The 14,535-nt window shown below is 41.0% G+C and overlaps 3 protein-coding genes across 4 annotated transcripts; 1 reads left to right on the plus strand and 2 right to left on the minus strand.

Moving 5' to 3' along the window:
- Positions 1-2,497: 2,497 nt before the first annotated feature.
- On the plus strand, positions 2,498-7,407 carry tsen2 (TSEN2 tRNA splicing endonuclease subunit). Of its 2 annotated transcripts, none has more exons than XM_076267887.1 (11): positions 2,498-3,051; positions 3,152-3,218; positions 3,376-3,415; positions 3,537-4,107; positions 4,267-4,344; positions 5,153-5,203; positions 5,298-5,436; positions 6,094-6,130; positions 6,354-6,465; positions 6,817-6,906; positions 7,015-7,407. In XM_076267887.1, the coding sequence occupies exons 1-11, from the start codon at positions 2,866-2,868 to the stop codon at positions 7,072-7,074; spliced, it is 1,431 nt and encodes a 476-aa protein (XP_076124002.1). In that variant the 5' UTR covers positions 2,498-2,865; the 3' UTR covers positions 7,075-7,407. The 2 variants fall into 2 exon arrangements, with proteins under 2 accessions (XP_076124002.1, XP_076124003.1); XM_076267888.1 differs by having other exon boundaries at positions 3,537-4,095.
- Positions 7,408-9,499: 2,092 nt separating this feature from the next.
- On the minus strand, positions 9,500-11,335 carry mkrn2os.2 (MKRN2 opposite strand, tandem duplicate 2). Its single transcript, XM_076269225.1, has 4 exons — positions 11,014-11,335; positions 10,593-10,642; positions 10,300-10,468; positions 9,500-9,740 (listed from the first exon to the last, which is right to left on the minus strand). The coding sequence occupies exons 1-4, from the start codon at positions 11,214-11,216 to the stop codon at positions 9,500-9,502; spliced, it is 663 nt and encodes a 220-aa protein (XP_076125340.1). The 5' UTR covers positions 11,217-11,335.
- Positions 11,336-11,959: 624 nt separating this feature from the next.
- Positions 11,960-14,429, minus strand: mkrn2os.1 (MKRN2 opposite strand, tandem duplicate 1). Its single transcript, XM_076267889.1, has 4 exons — positions 14,154-14,429; positions 14,030-14,076; positions 13,404-13,566; positions 11,960-12,516 (listed from the first exon to the last, which is right to left on the minus strand). The coding sequence occupies exons 1-4, from the start codon at positions 14,390-14,392 to the stop codon at positions 12,300-12,302; spliced, it is 666 nt and encodes a 221-aa protein (XP_076124004.1). The 5' UTR covers positions 14,393-14,429; the 3' UTR covers positions 11,960-12,299.
- Between the last annotated feature and the right edge of the window lie 106 nt (positions 14,430-14,535).

The following is a 14,535-nucleotide window of genomic DNA, read 5'->3' on the forward strand; positions in this document are numbered from 1 at the left end:
TCATCATGAAGCTGAGAATCATATCTAAGTCAACTACATAAATTCACTTCCCACGAGATACATCACTGCATTATTCATAACTGTGACTTAACTCCAAAGTACCTCAAATCCCCATCTTGCACAGATGGGAAAAGTTAACCTTTTGAGAGAGTTTGCTTCACTCTCCATTCAAATTGATGTATTTCATAAACTTGTAAATCTTGCTGATAGATGGACTGGGGGTGGTGGTTCTATTCAGATGTGAAAGGAAAAGGGGACAGAGAAAGCATTGGCCAGGCAATCACGCTAAAGGATTGGCAGGTGGGTATTCTGGAGTCTGCTTTGAGGATGATGATGATTAAATGTGTTTTTTTATGTCATGTCAGCATATCCTTACTTTGTTACTACCAATTCTCCGGTGACCATATCCTGCCAAGACTCTTTTGCTGGCTCTGCCAAATAATTGCAAAAAATAAATTTTCCGGCTTTATAAAAAGACATAAAGGACTTGAGCCAAAGACAGCATTCGGTGGGGGAAATTATTTTCTGTATATTTGTGGGCCCTTAAAAAGCAGCAGCTTGGGCTTGTCCTCATTGTTTGAAGAAGGCATAGGAATTTCAGTCATGAATAAGGCTTGCCACTGACAGGAGGCACCTGCCATTGCGGGGTGATGGGGAGTGGAGGGGTTTAAGAGGTCAAAAATGCTCCTCTAATGTTGTTTCATGCTTACTTTTTCTCACTTTCTGTTGTTCTTTGCCATGAGGACAAATATTTTGGAAACGTAGGCTCATTAATCAAATATTACAACAAAAATATATGTTTTGTTTTTTTAAAACTAAAATTCATCCAAGTGTATTCTGAAAATGAAATATTATACAATGGTACATTTGCATACTAAATTTAAAAATCTTTATCACAAAGCTTTGTGTCTACCAGCTGTATTTGTCTCCATGAAGTAAGTTGGCACATGGAGTTTCTCGCAAGAGGAAAGACATAGAATGTTTCTGAGAAACTGTTGAGTAAACCATCAGCTTGACTGTGTGCGTGTTGTGCAAGTCTGTCTAGCTATCCAAGTCAGTTTTCCTTCCATCTGATTTTCTACCAACTGGTGAGACAGTTGCATCCTTTTGTGCTTGAGAAAACGAGGAAAAAAGAGGATTACATTTCCCTATATTGCTTTTAGATGAATTAATTCTGATCAATCTGATCCCCCCCCCACACACACCATATCTGTTGTGTTCATTCATACTGTATGTATTCCCATGTAGAGTGCCCAAATGTTCAAGACACAACAGCATATATTGGTGTTAAATCGGCAATACACACACACACACACACACACACACACACACACACACACACACACTCACGCATACACACACACACACACACACACACACACACAAACCACACACACACACACACACACACACACACACAAAAGAAAAACCTCACCTAGATGCACACAAAAAAACCCTAGTGCGTTTGTGCCAAATGCCAGTCCCGTGCCCTCTTGCTATGACTCCAGCACAGACATTAAAGCTAAAAATCAGATTTGTGTCAGCGTGTAAAAAAGTTTTGGTTCAAAAAGTATAGTCAGTAACTAGGTTTTGCAAAATACAGATAAACAAGAATGACTGTACTTAATGGGTAGGTCATTGCAACCCTGGTCGAAAATAAAATAGTAAACAAGAAGTTTGGCAACTGCAAACTGCAATTTTCACAGTAAAGAACTTGTGGAGGGGGATCCTGTATCTGGATGTCATCATGTAGGAAGACCAAGACCCTTGTATCTTGTATATTTAAAAAAAATGTGATGAAAATCAGACAAATAGGCCTACTTAAGTTTTGCAAGCAGACACACATACAGATGGACAGACAGACAAATGCACCAGATCTGCCCCCTACTGGGTGGTGCACAAGGCTGGCAGAGATGGAGACCTATAAAACACATGTAGGCTACGGAAACATATAGCCTGACAAGTGACTTTTGTAGAACAAACCCTTCTTGTTTACACTGCATATTTGTTTGTTTTATTTTTCTGACTGTTGGGTTTTGTCCAAAAAATGTTGCCATTTCAATCTGGATTTACAAAGGTGCTTCTAGTGCAAATGTTAGCCTAGTTGATATTTCCCTCTACTGGTCATGATGGTGAACAGTGTCATCTCTGTAGCCTGGCCTATTTTGTCGCTGTTGGATTTCGTACACCCTATATTCCACTTGAAAATTAATTACTGTAATTAATTGTACTAGAACAAATTAGATAATTTGTTTGTAGACCTAAACCATGTCCACTTGGCAGCCCATAGCTTTAACGTGCTCTCAAATATTTGTCGTGAATAATAACGTGCATTATTTGGTTTATTGGTGACTTAATGAGATGGAAATTTGCTATTTTCATTAAAACAAGCAATCAATTAAACGGCATAAGTAGCCTGTGGTCCATGTTCAGCTATTAGGCAAACATGCAGGAACTAATGTCCCTCTTTGCACTCCACGGGAAAGAATAGCGGTAACACACACGGTGACACGCTTGAAATTTGTTGACTCGCACAAGTCTGTTTCCAGCTGTGGGAATACACACACGCATGCAGTTTTACTGATAGGCTACTGTAATGTGAGTCTAGGCAAGTGTACATTTGTACCTATACTTTTGTTTTCATTGTTCGGTTCGTTTGCAGTCCTGCTAGGTAGCCTACTTCTCATTAGCTTACTAGCCTAACCCGTAGGCACATTTTCGTTTGCTGTCAGTTCCTGGGTGAATGATTGTCGTGCATCACGATCAACTAATCGGCATGGAGATGCACCATTGACTGCAAATCTTTAACCATTATAATTGCTCAATAATCCCAAATAGGTCGTTGCAGAGCTTCGTGGCGCTTTGATGGAAGCTGTTTTTCAAGCTCCCAAACGACGTGCAAGAGTTTATGAAGTTTATGAGGCGCCTCTGCCTGTATTAACATTCGATCAGGATGCGTCACACCGGCATCATCTTGTATTCAAAGCCGAACTTATAAATAATCACGTAATTGTGCGGCATCCAGACTATATACAATCCCTGTACAGTAAGGTAGGTCGGCAGAATATACCATGTGTGTTGTCCAGTGCTGTCCTGTGTTTTATACGTGCCATACCATCAGTTGTAAATAGATTCCATACTTTTGACACAGGGCTACTTTGGCAAGGGCATTTTGTCTAGAAGCAGACCAGAACATAGCCTGTCTGAGCGGTGGAAAAGTGAGTTCATGGCCTATTTTTGTTGTGTACAATCAAAAAACATTTAACATAAATTGGATTCACATAAAGTTAATGAGCCTTTGAATCAACATAAATGTAGGCCTACTATAAACATGTGCTTGTATGATTTTAAAAGTTTTCCTGCTTGCCCTTGTAGATCATGGTGACCTCTATCTACCCATCATCTCCCACTCCAGGTGCTTTTGCCTAATTTGGACTGTCATGTACTTCATATGCCTACATATCTCATACATGCATTTTGTAGGTGAACTAGTGCTGTCATTCTTTCATAAACATATTTGTTTTTTGATGTTTTAGGTATCAAACACAGGTGCAATTGGCACAGGAGGCTTTGCAGGCTCAAGGTTTGGAAGAGGAGGTTGTCGATCAGACCCTTGAAAGGTTATCCCAGCCTGTGGAATTCCTTGTAACAGAAAGTGGTAAGGATCAGGAAAATGGACATGCAGAGACCCCTCTCAGCCCTCATGGACAGGAAAACGCAGAGTCATACTTGGACACAACTGTACATTTCCTTGATTCTTCATCAAAGGCACCTTCTGGAAATGAACGTCTCAGCGATGCATATGAAGGTGCAGGTGAAAACCCTCCTGAGGCTAAGAGGCCTCGACGGCAAGGGAACCCTGTGCACGACCCCTTAGCCAGTCTGTACCCAGAGGAGCCCAAGCAGCTGGACCAGAAGACCTTGTCCCAAATCAGGTGCCTGAGGCACGACGACTGGATCGTCCACTGTGGCTGTCGGCTGCGGGACAGTCAGCTGGAGGCTGCGCCCCAGAACAAAGCTGGCGTTCAGGGTGTTGAGTATGTTCTTGTCGAGGAGCAGGACGACAATGAGGAGTCCACATCAAGCCTGAGAAATGTAAATACACGTGTAAGCACTGCAGTGCTCTCTATTTTACTCATTATATTACACATGCTACTTTCCACAGTATCAGAGCACGAAAAGAGAGTTAGTATGTCATGTTATGTGAACAGTCGACTAGAAACGAATGCACCTATTGTGTTTAAAACAATGGTTTGTTTCCTCCAGGCCAATGGCACAGGGAAATTAGTGTGCCGAATTAACCCCTTCAGGATTACTGAATACCTACAGCTGAGTTTGGAGGAGGTGAGCCAAACCCTGGCGACTGTTTATCATCTGTAGTACTCTGGCTGACTATTTTTACTGTGTATCCGCAATCATTTGTGTGGGGGGAAAGACAATAGAAACCCAATTAAGCTTGTATTGCCACAGCTGGTTTTGTAGCGGGAAGAGAACCATGGCGCAGGCCAACATAAACAGTTGACAAGGCTGTGAAAGTGGCAAGCTTTTGGGCCTCCTGTGCCTTCTCTCCACATGGCAGTGTTACAACGGGCCTCCCCGCAGTGCCAACGTGCTGACATCTCTATTCCAGGCCACGAGTGGGATTAATTCGCTTCATTTCCAAGAGCAGCTGCTGGAGGGGGATAGTCAAGGGATCACCACTTTTGAGATCAGTATAGACCCTTTCAAGAGAGTTCCATTATCAGCGTCATAGTTGGCCCCACAAGGCTTCCGTTTTAACATTCCATATGTTATCTTAATGCAGAGGAAGTAGATTGGGAACCAAATAGAATGTTCAAGCATTGTTTTTGTTTTTAGTGTTGACACCACTTTTGAGATCAGTCTTTAGAGTTTGGACTGTTTCATTTTTCCTGTAGTCACTGCTCTATGACATGCTATGGTGAAGTTCACCTATAAGGGCTCAGTTGTGTTGAATAGCCAGTGTTGTTTTAAACCTAATGAATTTGGAGTGTTCTCCCGAATGAACCCTGCACTCCAACACCCTGCAGAAAAATGTTGAGTGGGGGGTTATGATCTACTAAGTGAACTATTGTTATTGCAGATCTTAGCCACTTACTTAAGTGTTTGTCCATTTGTTCAATACATGTTTCAGGCATTCTTCCTGGTCTATGCTTTGGGCTGCTTGTCGATTTATGACCATGAGGTAACCTTCCATCCCCCTCTCAGGAAAAAAAAAAACATATTTACTGTGTATAATAATATTAGTACTTTTTAACTGCCACTGCTGTATTTTGCAGGAACCACTGTCAATTGTCCAGATGTGGGAAATGTTTCGTTCGATGCAGCCTAACTTTGAGACCACCTATGTGGCTTACCATTATTTCCGCTCCAAAGGATGGATTCCTAAGACAGGAGTGAAATACGGTTCGGATTTCAGTGAGCATCAACTTTTAATATGTTGTATTTGTGTGACCTTGTTTGGGTGTAATTTCTGCCACATTCTCCAAAATAAGTATCTTTAATGTTGTCTTTCAAATGAGAACAGTTGTGTGTATTCCTGGGGCAACTCCATACTCAAATCTTGTATTTCAAGGTGACAGTCCTAAACACGTAGCCAAAAGGTTGCCATCTTCTAACTTCTGCCATGTATTCACTTGCTACAACTCTGGCCCCCTAGCTGAAACATTTATGACCTGGCCTTGCCCCGTACCCTGGAGCCTGCTCACGTTCAATGGAAAGTCTTTGACTCTATTGACTAGACGATCATGTGCTCTCTCTCTTTCCTGGTGCCAAACTTTGCCAGGCCAGAGTCACTGAGCGAGATTTTCCACCAGGGTTTAAGTAACACTCAGCGGCGGCAGCTAAATTATTCAGCGGTACTACAGCACAGCCTTCCTCATGCTCCTCACCTGCCTGAGTGCTGTTAAGATGATGACCGTGACAGGGAACCGACTCCTGAGCTGTGCTCATTGTGTATGGAATAGCCAGTCGTGGTCACATGTGACACAAGACACTGTCTGTCTGATGCCCAATAGAGTTACAGTCTGTTGGGTTGGTGATCTTCCAGAGCTATAAATGTTTTGTCTCCCGCAGTGCTTTACCGGAAAGGACCACCTTTTTATCATGCCAGGTTGGTTTCTCCCATTTATCATTTTGGAAGTTAAGACATAAGTGGGACTTCAAACAAATGCATACTGTATGTATATAACAAAATATGGAGGCATTTTCAGGATTTAGGTCATCCAATTGTTTGGAAGTCCCCCCCGTTGACTATCTGATTCTAAGCAGACCCCACTGTCTTCACACCTCTGTGTCTCTGACCATGTTCCCTTTGACGTCCCTTTGCTGTGCAGCTACTCAGTGGTGGTGGAGAGGGTAGATGAGTCCTTTAAGGGGGCAACACTGCGACCTTTCAGCTGGCGCTCTCTGGCAGCCCTTAGCAGGATCACTGGTAATGTCTCTAAGGTAGGACACAACCTGGCAGTCTGCAAAATCACTTTAAAAACAGAGTAGCCACACACTCTGATCTCTTCATAAATTTATTAACAACCGACGTTACAGTGCGCCTTTATCAAATCTGCAAAATCACATAATTGATTACTTTAGGGGAATGCACTGTGCATCACTCTGAGGGACAGATGTATACAGACATCAGTGTTTTACAGAAGGTGCTGCAAGGCTGCAGCCATGGCATGGAAAAAGAAATAGTTTTACACATAACAATGAATTCTACACATAGCACAATGAACATATATTTTTCATTATACAGTGTAATGTAGAATGGGGGCATGTATTTAAGTGTACTCTGCTTTACAGGAGCTGATGTTTTGCTATGTTGTTATTCCATTGAACATGACTGAAGAGATGCTTTGCTCTCCAGAATGCATCAAGAAGATTAAAGTGCAGGTGAGATCTGATAGCTCTTTCCTTGTTTCAGTATTTTTTTTGATTTACAGTATCTATAAAAAGTCTTCAGCCCCACTGTACTTTACTAATACACTGTTGTTGTTCCAGGAGATTATTTTGAGCAGATGGATATCCTCACGAGAGCGCACCGACCAAGATGAAATCTAGACATATAGATGTGGGCTGAATTACTACTGTCACTGTTACAAAGGCGGTCAGAACAAATCAACAGCTGTGGAGCAGCTCCTCTACAAGAGTTGAGACACGGCCAAAGTACACATGGACGTTAGAAGAAATGTTGCAACTTTCTGTCAGTTGAGTGGACTTTATTTGCTTTAATCATTCTTTTGCCAATGAACATTTGTTGCAGCTGTTTTAAGAATCTGGAAGTCCGATTTTCCGTTAATTGTTTGGAGACCAATTGTTGTTGGAATACTCTGCTAAACAGTCACTTGAGATGTACAATCCTTTTCTCCTGAATAAATGTACAAATGTCATCTATATTTCGCCGTAGAGCACATTTGTGGATGTTGCATAGCTTTATTATAGCGCATTCGGACTAGGGTTGCAAAGGGGCGAAAAATTTCCGGTAAATTTCCGGAAACTTTCCAGAAATTTACCATGGGAAGTTAAACTGGGGAATTTTGGAAATATTCCAAATTGGAAACTTTCATGGAATTAAAGGAAATTATGGGAATTAATGGGAATTTACAGGAATTAACATGAAATTTTGGGTACCTCATACAAACTGTTTCATATACAAACATTAACATTTTGTTTCGTAATAAGCAATATGATTTGTATCTTCGGATTTTTGCTTAGTTTATCATACAAAGCTAGCTAGCATGCTAGCGGGAATCCCATTCTCTGCCTATGGTTTACAAGTGTGCTAAACTAGCAACACTGAACTGCCTAAGATACTACACCACTCAACAACAAAATCCGATTGGTTGGAACATTTTGCTGATTGCTGTGTGCATGTGATTGACATATGTGCAGGGTAGAAATTTGACTGAAATTGCATTAAATCTGGTTGTTTTAACTAATATTATGCTGCAAGATGGGGTTTTGTCCACTACATTTAAGTTCCCTGTTATAGACTAACTTGCCATATTAAAAATTCCCAGTTTATTCCCATTAATTCCTGTTTATTCCTGTTAAATCCCATATATTCCCGTTAATTCACATGGAAAGTTTCCAACTTTGAAAATTCCCGGAATTTTGCAACCCTAAATTCGGACACAACAGTTTTACTAACTACTAACTGGAGAGGCTACCCCCTAGAACAGAGTTCCCAATTACTACATGAACATAAAGTAATGAAACCGACAGCATTGCTATTTAGTTACTAGCTACTGATGTTATTGACAAACTACAAGCTTGGTATATCAGAAAGCATTAAAAAAAAGTTTAAAAATGGTGTTTCTGAGCCTTGTCATGCACATCAGTCATGGTTCCTATAATAGTTATAGCCTCAAATAGTTATAGGAACTGCTGTCAGAGGAACTCTTTAATCCCCGGTCCCATGCTGTCCAAATGTGCGTAAAAAGGGGTGCTAGGAACTGCAAAAGTCCCTACAGTGCGAGAGGGGCTAATGCCAGTTTTTTGCAACAGGAGGTAAGATGCTCAGAAGACCATTTACAAGTCTTTGCTGCAGCTTAAATTAACACCTGTCACAGCACAGCCTGTATGTTTTTAAAAAAAAAGTCAATGCAATAATTTGCAACTTTAGGTATATTATTACAGTTATTGTCATCTTCATTTATATGGGCATATAAAGAACAGAAAGTCCAGCCATTCTCTCTAGCCCCACTGCATAGGCATTAGTTCAATGTTCCTGGATGGAGCACTCCATGAAAATGCAAGAAAATCTTTAAACAGGTGATACCAGTCAGCATATTAGCAGTTACTAGTGCACACTGGGCTGTTGGTAAAGTTTTTGCATGGCCTTTTGGGTAGTCTCTAGTTTTAGACCAAAACTCCCCTGCAGCTTTAATTGTGAGACCACTTAGTGGGTAATGGGATCCCCACATGTACATGGCTAATCAGGCAGGCAGCTCTTGAGGCGGATATGTAGTTTAGGTCATTTGGGTTGGTCACGCTCATGTTGTCCTATTGTTGCTGTGAGACAGGGTGTGCGTGCAGGGCCAGGATTCATTGAGTGAAAATAATTTCAGTTTGTTTAACTGTGGCTGTAGCACAATTTCAATTATTTATACTGCTGTGCCAGCGGCATGCATTATATTCCATTTTTAGCATATCTGCTGGTGAGTAACATAACAATGATGTCGATGCGTGTCCTCTGAAGTCTTTTCTTAATTGGTTGTGTGTAAGACCTTTTTTCTGACTCCAGGAAATCTTCACAGAAAGACATGGATTGTACACCTCTACCAATAGGTCTGTAACATTACAGTAAGAGTCTATGTCATTGGATTCAGATATAATGAACCAGTTATTGTATATGGATAGGCACAGATAAACATGTACTCCACACTTGGTCAGTCTGGTTATAACATTATGGTCCTGATGGGGTCAAGTTCATAAATGGCATTATAAAAGCAGCATGGAGTGCCCAATAACAGTCCTCCCGATATTAAGTCTTGCAATCCGCATCTGTCTCACTGGTCTCCTTCTGAGGACTGTCCACGATATAGAAGTGGTTCTGGGAGATCTCTCTGCAGAGGGTGGTGTATTTGGATGCCCGCTTTATCCGAGGAAGCACAAAACTCTTTGTGAACTCATCTTTGCTGAGGGCACGTTTGCCCTGAGTTGCTAACACACAGTTTATGAACATGAGTGTGTAGTTGTAGCAGTTGTGGGTCTCCTCATTAAAGCTGTAAGAGACACCAAGAAATACTCAGCCTTTGTGTGTGTGTGTGTGTGTGTGTGTTTTAAAGCAACACCAAAGAGTTTTTGTACCTTAAAATAATGTTTCCAAAATCGTTTCAGTGGTTCATCAACTTGTAACAGGGTGAACGGCACTTCTGCATTCGCTTTGCGGCCCTCTATCGGCTATAACCACACTATGTAAGTTTACCAGATCGGGTAGCGGATCTGTAGTTCGATGGAATGAGACATAAGAAACTACAAATTTGACTTGCATCTGATGTCGCAATACATCATACTTTCTTAAATTGTGCAACATATTCTACCTTGTCTGTGGACATCGTTATTTGCAAAGACGGTGCTGGATAAACAAATAGCGTGCGTGCGACAGAGGGAAAGTTCTTTGATGTTGCTTTAAGAAAAGCTTTCTAGCAATCTGTGCACACATCTGATCATCAGCATAACTGAATCAAGACAGATATCGTAGTTTTCTGCTTTAAAATGACCAGATCTAAAATTGATAAGCAAGAGATATAGAAACATAAATAATAAAAACTGCAAATGTACCTTTGACAGACCGGGTCCCACATCTGGGCAGTGGAGAACTTCTCCAGGTACTGATCCCACTGGTCTATGAGGTTGTACATGTCAGGCTGGACCAGAGGAATGCTGATGCATCTCTCCCAGCCCTGGTAATCTCTGCGCACTCCGACTTTGGTATAGTTAAACACCACACCTACATTGTAGAGAAAGATCATATAAGATTTCATAGCAAATATGAAAACACATTATGTGCATTTCTCTTGTGAATGAATTGATATTGATGTATACAATTATATCAGCCATGAATGAATTCATACCCTTAGTGTTGGTGATGCCTGTATGAAGATCAAATCCTCCATCAAAATCTCTGTTTTAGAAATACGCATCAGATTGGAATCAAATTGCATAATAGTAGCTAAACCCAACCCTCACAGCATCATGTTCTAAAGAGGAAGTAGTGTACAACACTAGCTGAGCGTAAAATGTAGAACCCCACGTCAACAAAAAATGCTTAAGACAATTCCAAGAATTGTTGACATTTTCCCCACATAAATATTATAGACCCTTTCAAGAGAGTTCCATTATCAGCATCATAGTTGGCCCCACAAGGCTTCCGTTTTAACATTCCATATGTTATCTTAATGCAGAGGAAGTAGATTGGGAACCAAATAGAACGTTCAAGCATTGTTTTTGTTTTTATTGTTGAAAGGGTCTATAATGTGTAACTGAACAACCCACCTGAGTTTGTTTTCATCTGTTGGAGCCACCAGGAAGGAGCATGGAGATTTGTGTCCATTGCAGAAAGGGTTAGGTATGCTAACGGGTGCCTCCTCCAGCCTCCGGCCGCTGAAGCTGAGCCCACACTCGGGGCATTCCTCCGGCACGAAGAAACAAAAGATATCCTTGTTGCAGTGGCTGAACCTCACCACACTCTTATCCATGGAGAACACACATGGACACCGCAACGTCCAGGAACGATAACGCTGGCTCCTATACCTTCACACACCAGTGGCTGTGGAGGGTGATCTAGTAGTACCTCTGTTTGTGACGTTCACAGACACCCTTATTTGTAACCATTAGCCTATCCGGTTTCACATAACCCAATACCTGCTGAGTAGCAGTACCCATTTGTGTATTAATGCCAAGAGGGAGCAGCAGCCATGTGTTTTTTATGGAAACTGTCTGGTCGGTTACAATACTAAATGGGTTCAGGGAATGGGATCTTGCTTTATAACAGCTTTCTGTAGTGTGATCCATCCCAGAGTTTAAAGGTAGATGTAAAGGTCTCAGAGAAGGTATTATGTGCTCAGATAAATCACATCAACATGATGAATAAATTATACACTAACGAGGGATGAATGGATAAATTAAATAATGTTTAATTGCAATTTATCAACCAGAAACATGTTCCACAATATTATAAAACTATTAAATTTCCTTTTAATTACAAGATTAATTAAAACATGCTCAGTGGAGAGATAAGAAACAGTTAGTGTTTCTTTTTTCAATTAGTTCAATTGAATGAGTAGCATATGCATGAGTAGCAATCAGAGCACAGGAGAGAGCCTGTGCATGATGCAATACGATCTTCATCCTTAACCCCCACAACAGCAGATGGACAGAACAAAGCGACCCTACCCTGTGTGATAGACACTTTGAAATGCAATTCTGAGCCTTTTGACAACAGACACAGTGCATCTGTATCATGTGTGTTGTTTATATTGCTTTACTGAGGCTCAACACATCATAGATATAGGATAACCTCACATCCACACACACAGTGACCCCCCCCCCCACACACACACACACACACACACACACACAACTGCATCTGTATCATGTGTGTTGTTTATATTGCTTTACTGAGGCAGGTGAAAAAACTGCTCAGTATATTTAAATATCTATTTTGTGTCCGTGTTTGTATACATTTTACATCATTTGTTTTTATTCAATTACAAGTTAAATTTTGATCACTATTCTCAAAAATGTGCATGTTAAGTGTATTCTTCAGCGGTGAACTGTCTTTACATTTCCATTTGGTCAGCAATATAAAAACCATTCTGTGATATTTCTTGATAAACTCTAATGTATTTTGAGACCGTCTTAACTCTAGGAAGAATGTGAGTCCCTGTGAATTCCTCTCTACTCAAAGAGGGTTTCCCTTCCAGGGTACGTATGTGGTTTATAAAGGCGAGGGCGAAACCGTAGCAGCAGGATCCAAACTCCCTCTCCTCGTGAAACCTGTAAGACATCAGTTTAAGATGTAGCTTTCTGCTCTCAGAGAAGCAGCGTGAATGACCTTTTCAGTCTGACCACAAAACTGAACATAAGTCCAGAAATATGCAGTATGGTTTAAAAAAAAAACATTTCAGGCACTCTTGATATCATCTATATAGGAAACAAACAACAGCAAACTTTTAACTGGTCTTAGAATAGATAGTTCTGAAAGGAGAATTCCGGGTGATTTTTCACATAGATCACTGTTTCTCGAGGTCACCAAGTACTGTCAGTACGGGGGAAAAAACAATCGGTTCTACCTAGCTTGAGTTTCTGCAGCCAACAGCTAGAGCCGCAAGGCAGCTACAGTGCTACACCAGAGACTTTCTAATGAGCACAGCACTCAAAAAATCCTCCATAGAAATGCATGGGGTTAGTTTGTAACGCCAATATGGCAGTTGTCTACACATATCCCACCCCTTCCGCGGCAAAACGTCGACATGTGAATACATTGAGCCAATCATGTGCTGTGTTGTGAATACATTGAGCCAATCATGTGCTGTGTTGTGAATACATTGAGCCAATAATGTGGTGTGTTGTGAAGACATGTGCCAATCATGTGTAGTGAAGTCTTGCGCACACGTGTTTCTGCCGAAACAGATGCCCGATGAGTGCCCAAAAGGCGTTGCAATATGGCCGCCGAATGGAGGGACTTGCCTAAAAGGACTTTGGCTACACTCTCTGTGACTTCGAGAAACAGATATCTGTGTGAAAAATTGCTGGAATTTCTCCTTTAATTGTTTGTTAAACGACCTTGGGTACCTTGACAATCACTAAAATCTAAGTTATTGTCATTAGCCTATTATTTATTATTGTTCAGCTTTTATCTGGACAGCTTATATTCTCCATACCGTTCTGGTGCCCAAGTAGAAAGGGAGCAGAATTGTTCAAGCTCCTTGTCCCAGGTATGTTTTAAATGCTCTCTCCAAGGTGGGACTAATTGCAAACATACACATTTCTCCCAGCCATGTTCATCTCTCTGGAGTCCAGATAAGGTATAGTTATATACCACACCTAGAGACATTGATAATGGGCAGATTTGACTTTATCAGTTATAAGGGGATGTTGTATAGGTTCAACAAAAGTATCCCTTACAAAAAAGAACTATAAGATTTCTATTGTTCTTTGGTAGTGCTATGATGCTCTGTAGGCCCAATAGGCCTAACTCCACAATATCCTTAGTGTTCCTATAGTACACAGTCTTACAGTACTTCTATAGTATGCCCCAATATACTATGCTATCCTATAAGATTGCTATATATTATCCCAAAATACTAGTTATTTTTCATAAGGGATAGGAGACAGCGGGCAACAAATTGCCACAGCAAAGTGGTAAGCTATCAATCATCATTTTCAATGTAGGATCTGGCTTGCCTGAAACAATCTGGTCATGGTACATGAAGGACAATACACATCAGATCACAGTGCCAGGTTTTCAGTAGGCCTAGGCTAGTTTGGTGAATGCGAAAAGGCTAACCTGTGGAATCTGTTATGCCAACGTGAAGCTCCGTGTCATGCCATTCCCTGCAAAAAAAAATACATGGTTAAGTTCTGAATGCATTTCCAATTTAGGCGATCTGTTCAAATGTTACGTTTTCTACCCGAGGAAAGACGGTCCGTGCACAGATCCGATTCCAAAAGCACAAGGCACTTTGTGTCCATTGACAAATGGACTCGGAATGCTGACAGGTGCGTTGAGGAGGTCAAACATTAAAGTCTCAGAACAGATGGGACATTGTTTGAATTCGTTTTCTCCTGGACCCCCCATATCTACATTTACAACTGGAAAACGATAGATGGCCTTTTCACAATGGTTGAATTTGATAATTGTTCTCTCCATTCATAATCGTAGTCTACAGGTAAGGAGGTGGAGTCTATCCGCGCTGTTGTCTCCGATTAATTCAATCGATAAAGGCAATCTTCCTTGGTAGCTTGTGAAATGTACATGTCCAAGTTGTATTTAACGTTTTTCGTTAAATTAAT

Source organism: Alosa pseudoharengus, unplaced genomic scaffold (assembly GCF_046254945.1).
Source record: "Alosa pseudoharengus isolate Yale_2024_CS ecotype anadromous, Long Island Sound unplaced genomic scaffold, YU_APseudo_1.1 YU_APseudo_1.1_scf_5, whole genome shotgun sequence".
NCBI classification, from domain to species: Eukaryota; Metazoa; Chordata; class Actinopteri; order Clupeiformes; family Clupeidae; genus Alosa; species Alosa pseudoharengus.

What these genes read in the sequence shown, in the direction of transcription:
- tsen2 (XM_076267887.1), top strand. Translation starts at nt 2,866, where the DNA reads ATGGAAGCTGTTTTTCAAGCTCCCAAACGACGTGCAAGAGTTTATGAA. An exon ending in CCACCTTTTTATCATGCCAG is followed by an intron (nt 6,131 to 6,353) that starts GTTGGTTTCTCC and finishes TTTGCTGTGCAG; the next exon opens with CTACTCAGTGGTGGTGGAGA. An exon ending in TCAAGAAGATTAAAGTGCAG is followed by an intron (nt 6,907 to 7,014) that starts GTGAGATCTGAT and finishes TTGTTGTTCCAG; the next exon opens with GAGATTATTTTGAGCAGATG.
- mkrn2os.2 (XM_076269225.1), bottom strand. Translation starts at nt 11,216, where the DNA reads ATGGATAAGAGTGTGGTGAGGTTCAGCCACTGCAACAAGGATATCTTT. An exon ending in ACAGATGAAAACAAACTCAG is followed by an intron (nt 10,643 to 11,013) that starts GTGGGTTGTTCA and finishes TTTCTAAAACAG; the next exon opens with AGATTTTGATGGAGGATTTG. An exon ending in AGGCATCACCAACACTAAGG is followed by an intron (nt 10,469 to 10,592) that starts GTATGAATTCAT and finishes TCTACAATGTAG; the next exon opens with GTGTGGTGTTTAACTATACC.
- mkrn2os.1 (XM_076267889.1), bottom strand. Translation starts at nt 14,392, where the DNA reads ATGGAGAGAACAATTATCAAATTCAACCATTGTGAAAAGGCCATCTAT. An exon ending in TGGCATAACAGATTCCACAG is followed by an intron (nt 13,567 to 14,029) that starts GTTAGCCTTTTC and finishes CAATGTCTCTAG; the next exon opens with GTGTGGTATATAACTATACC. An exon ending in TCTACTTGGGCACCAGAACG is followed by an intron (nt 12,517 to 13,403) that starts GTATGGAGAATA and finishes GATGTCTTACAG; the next exon opens with GTTTCACGAGGAGAGGGAGT.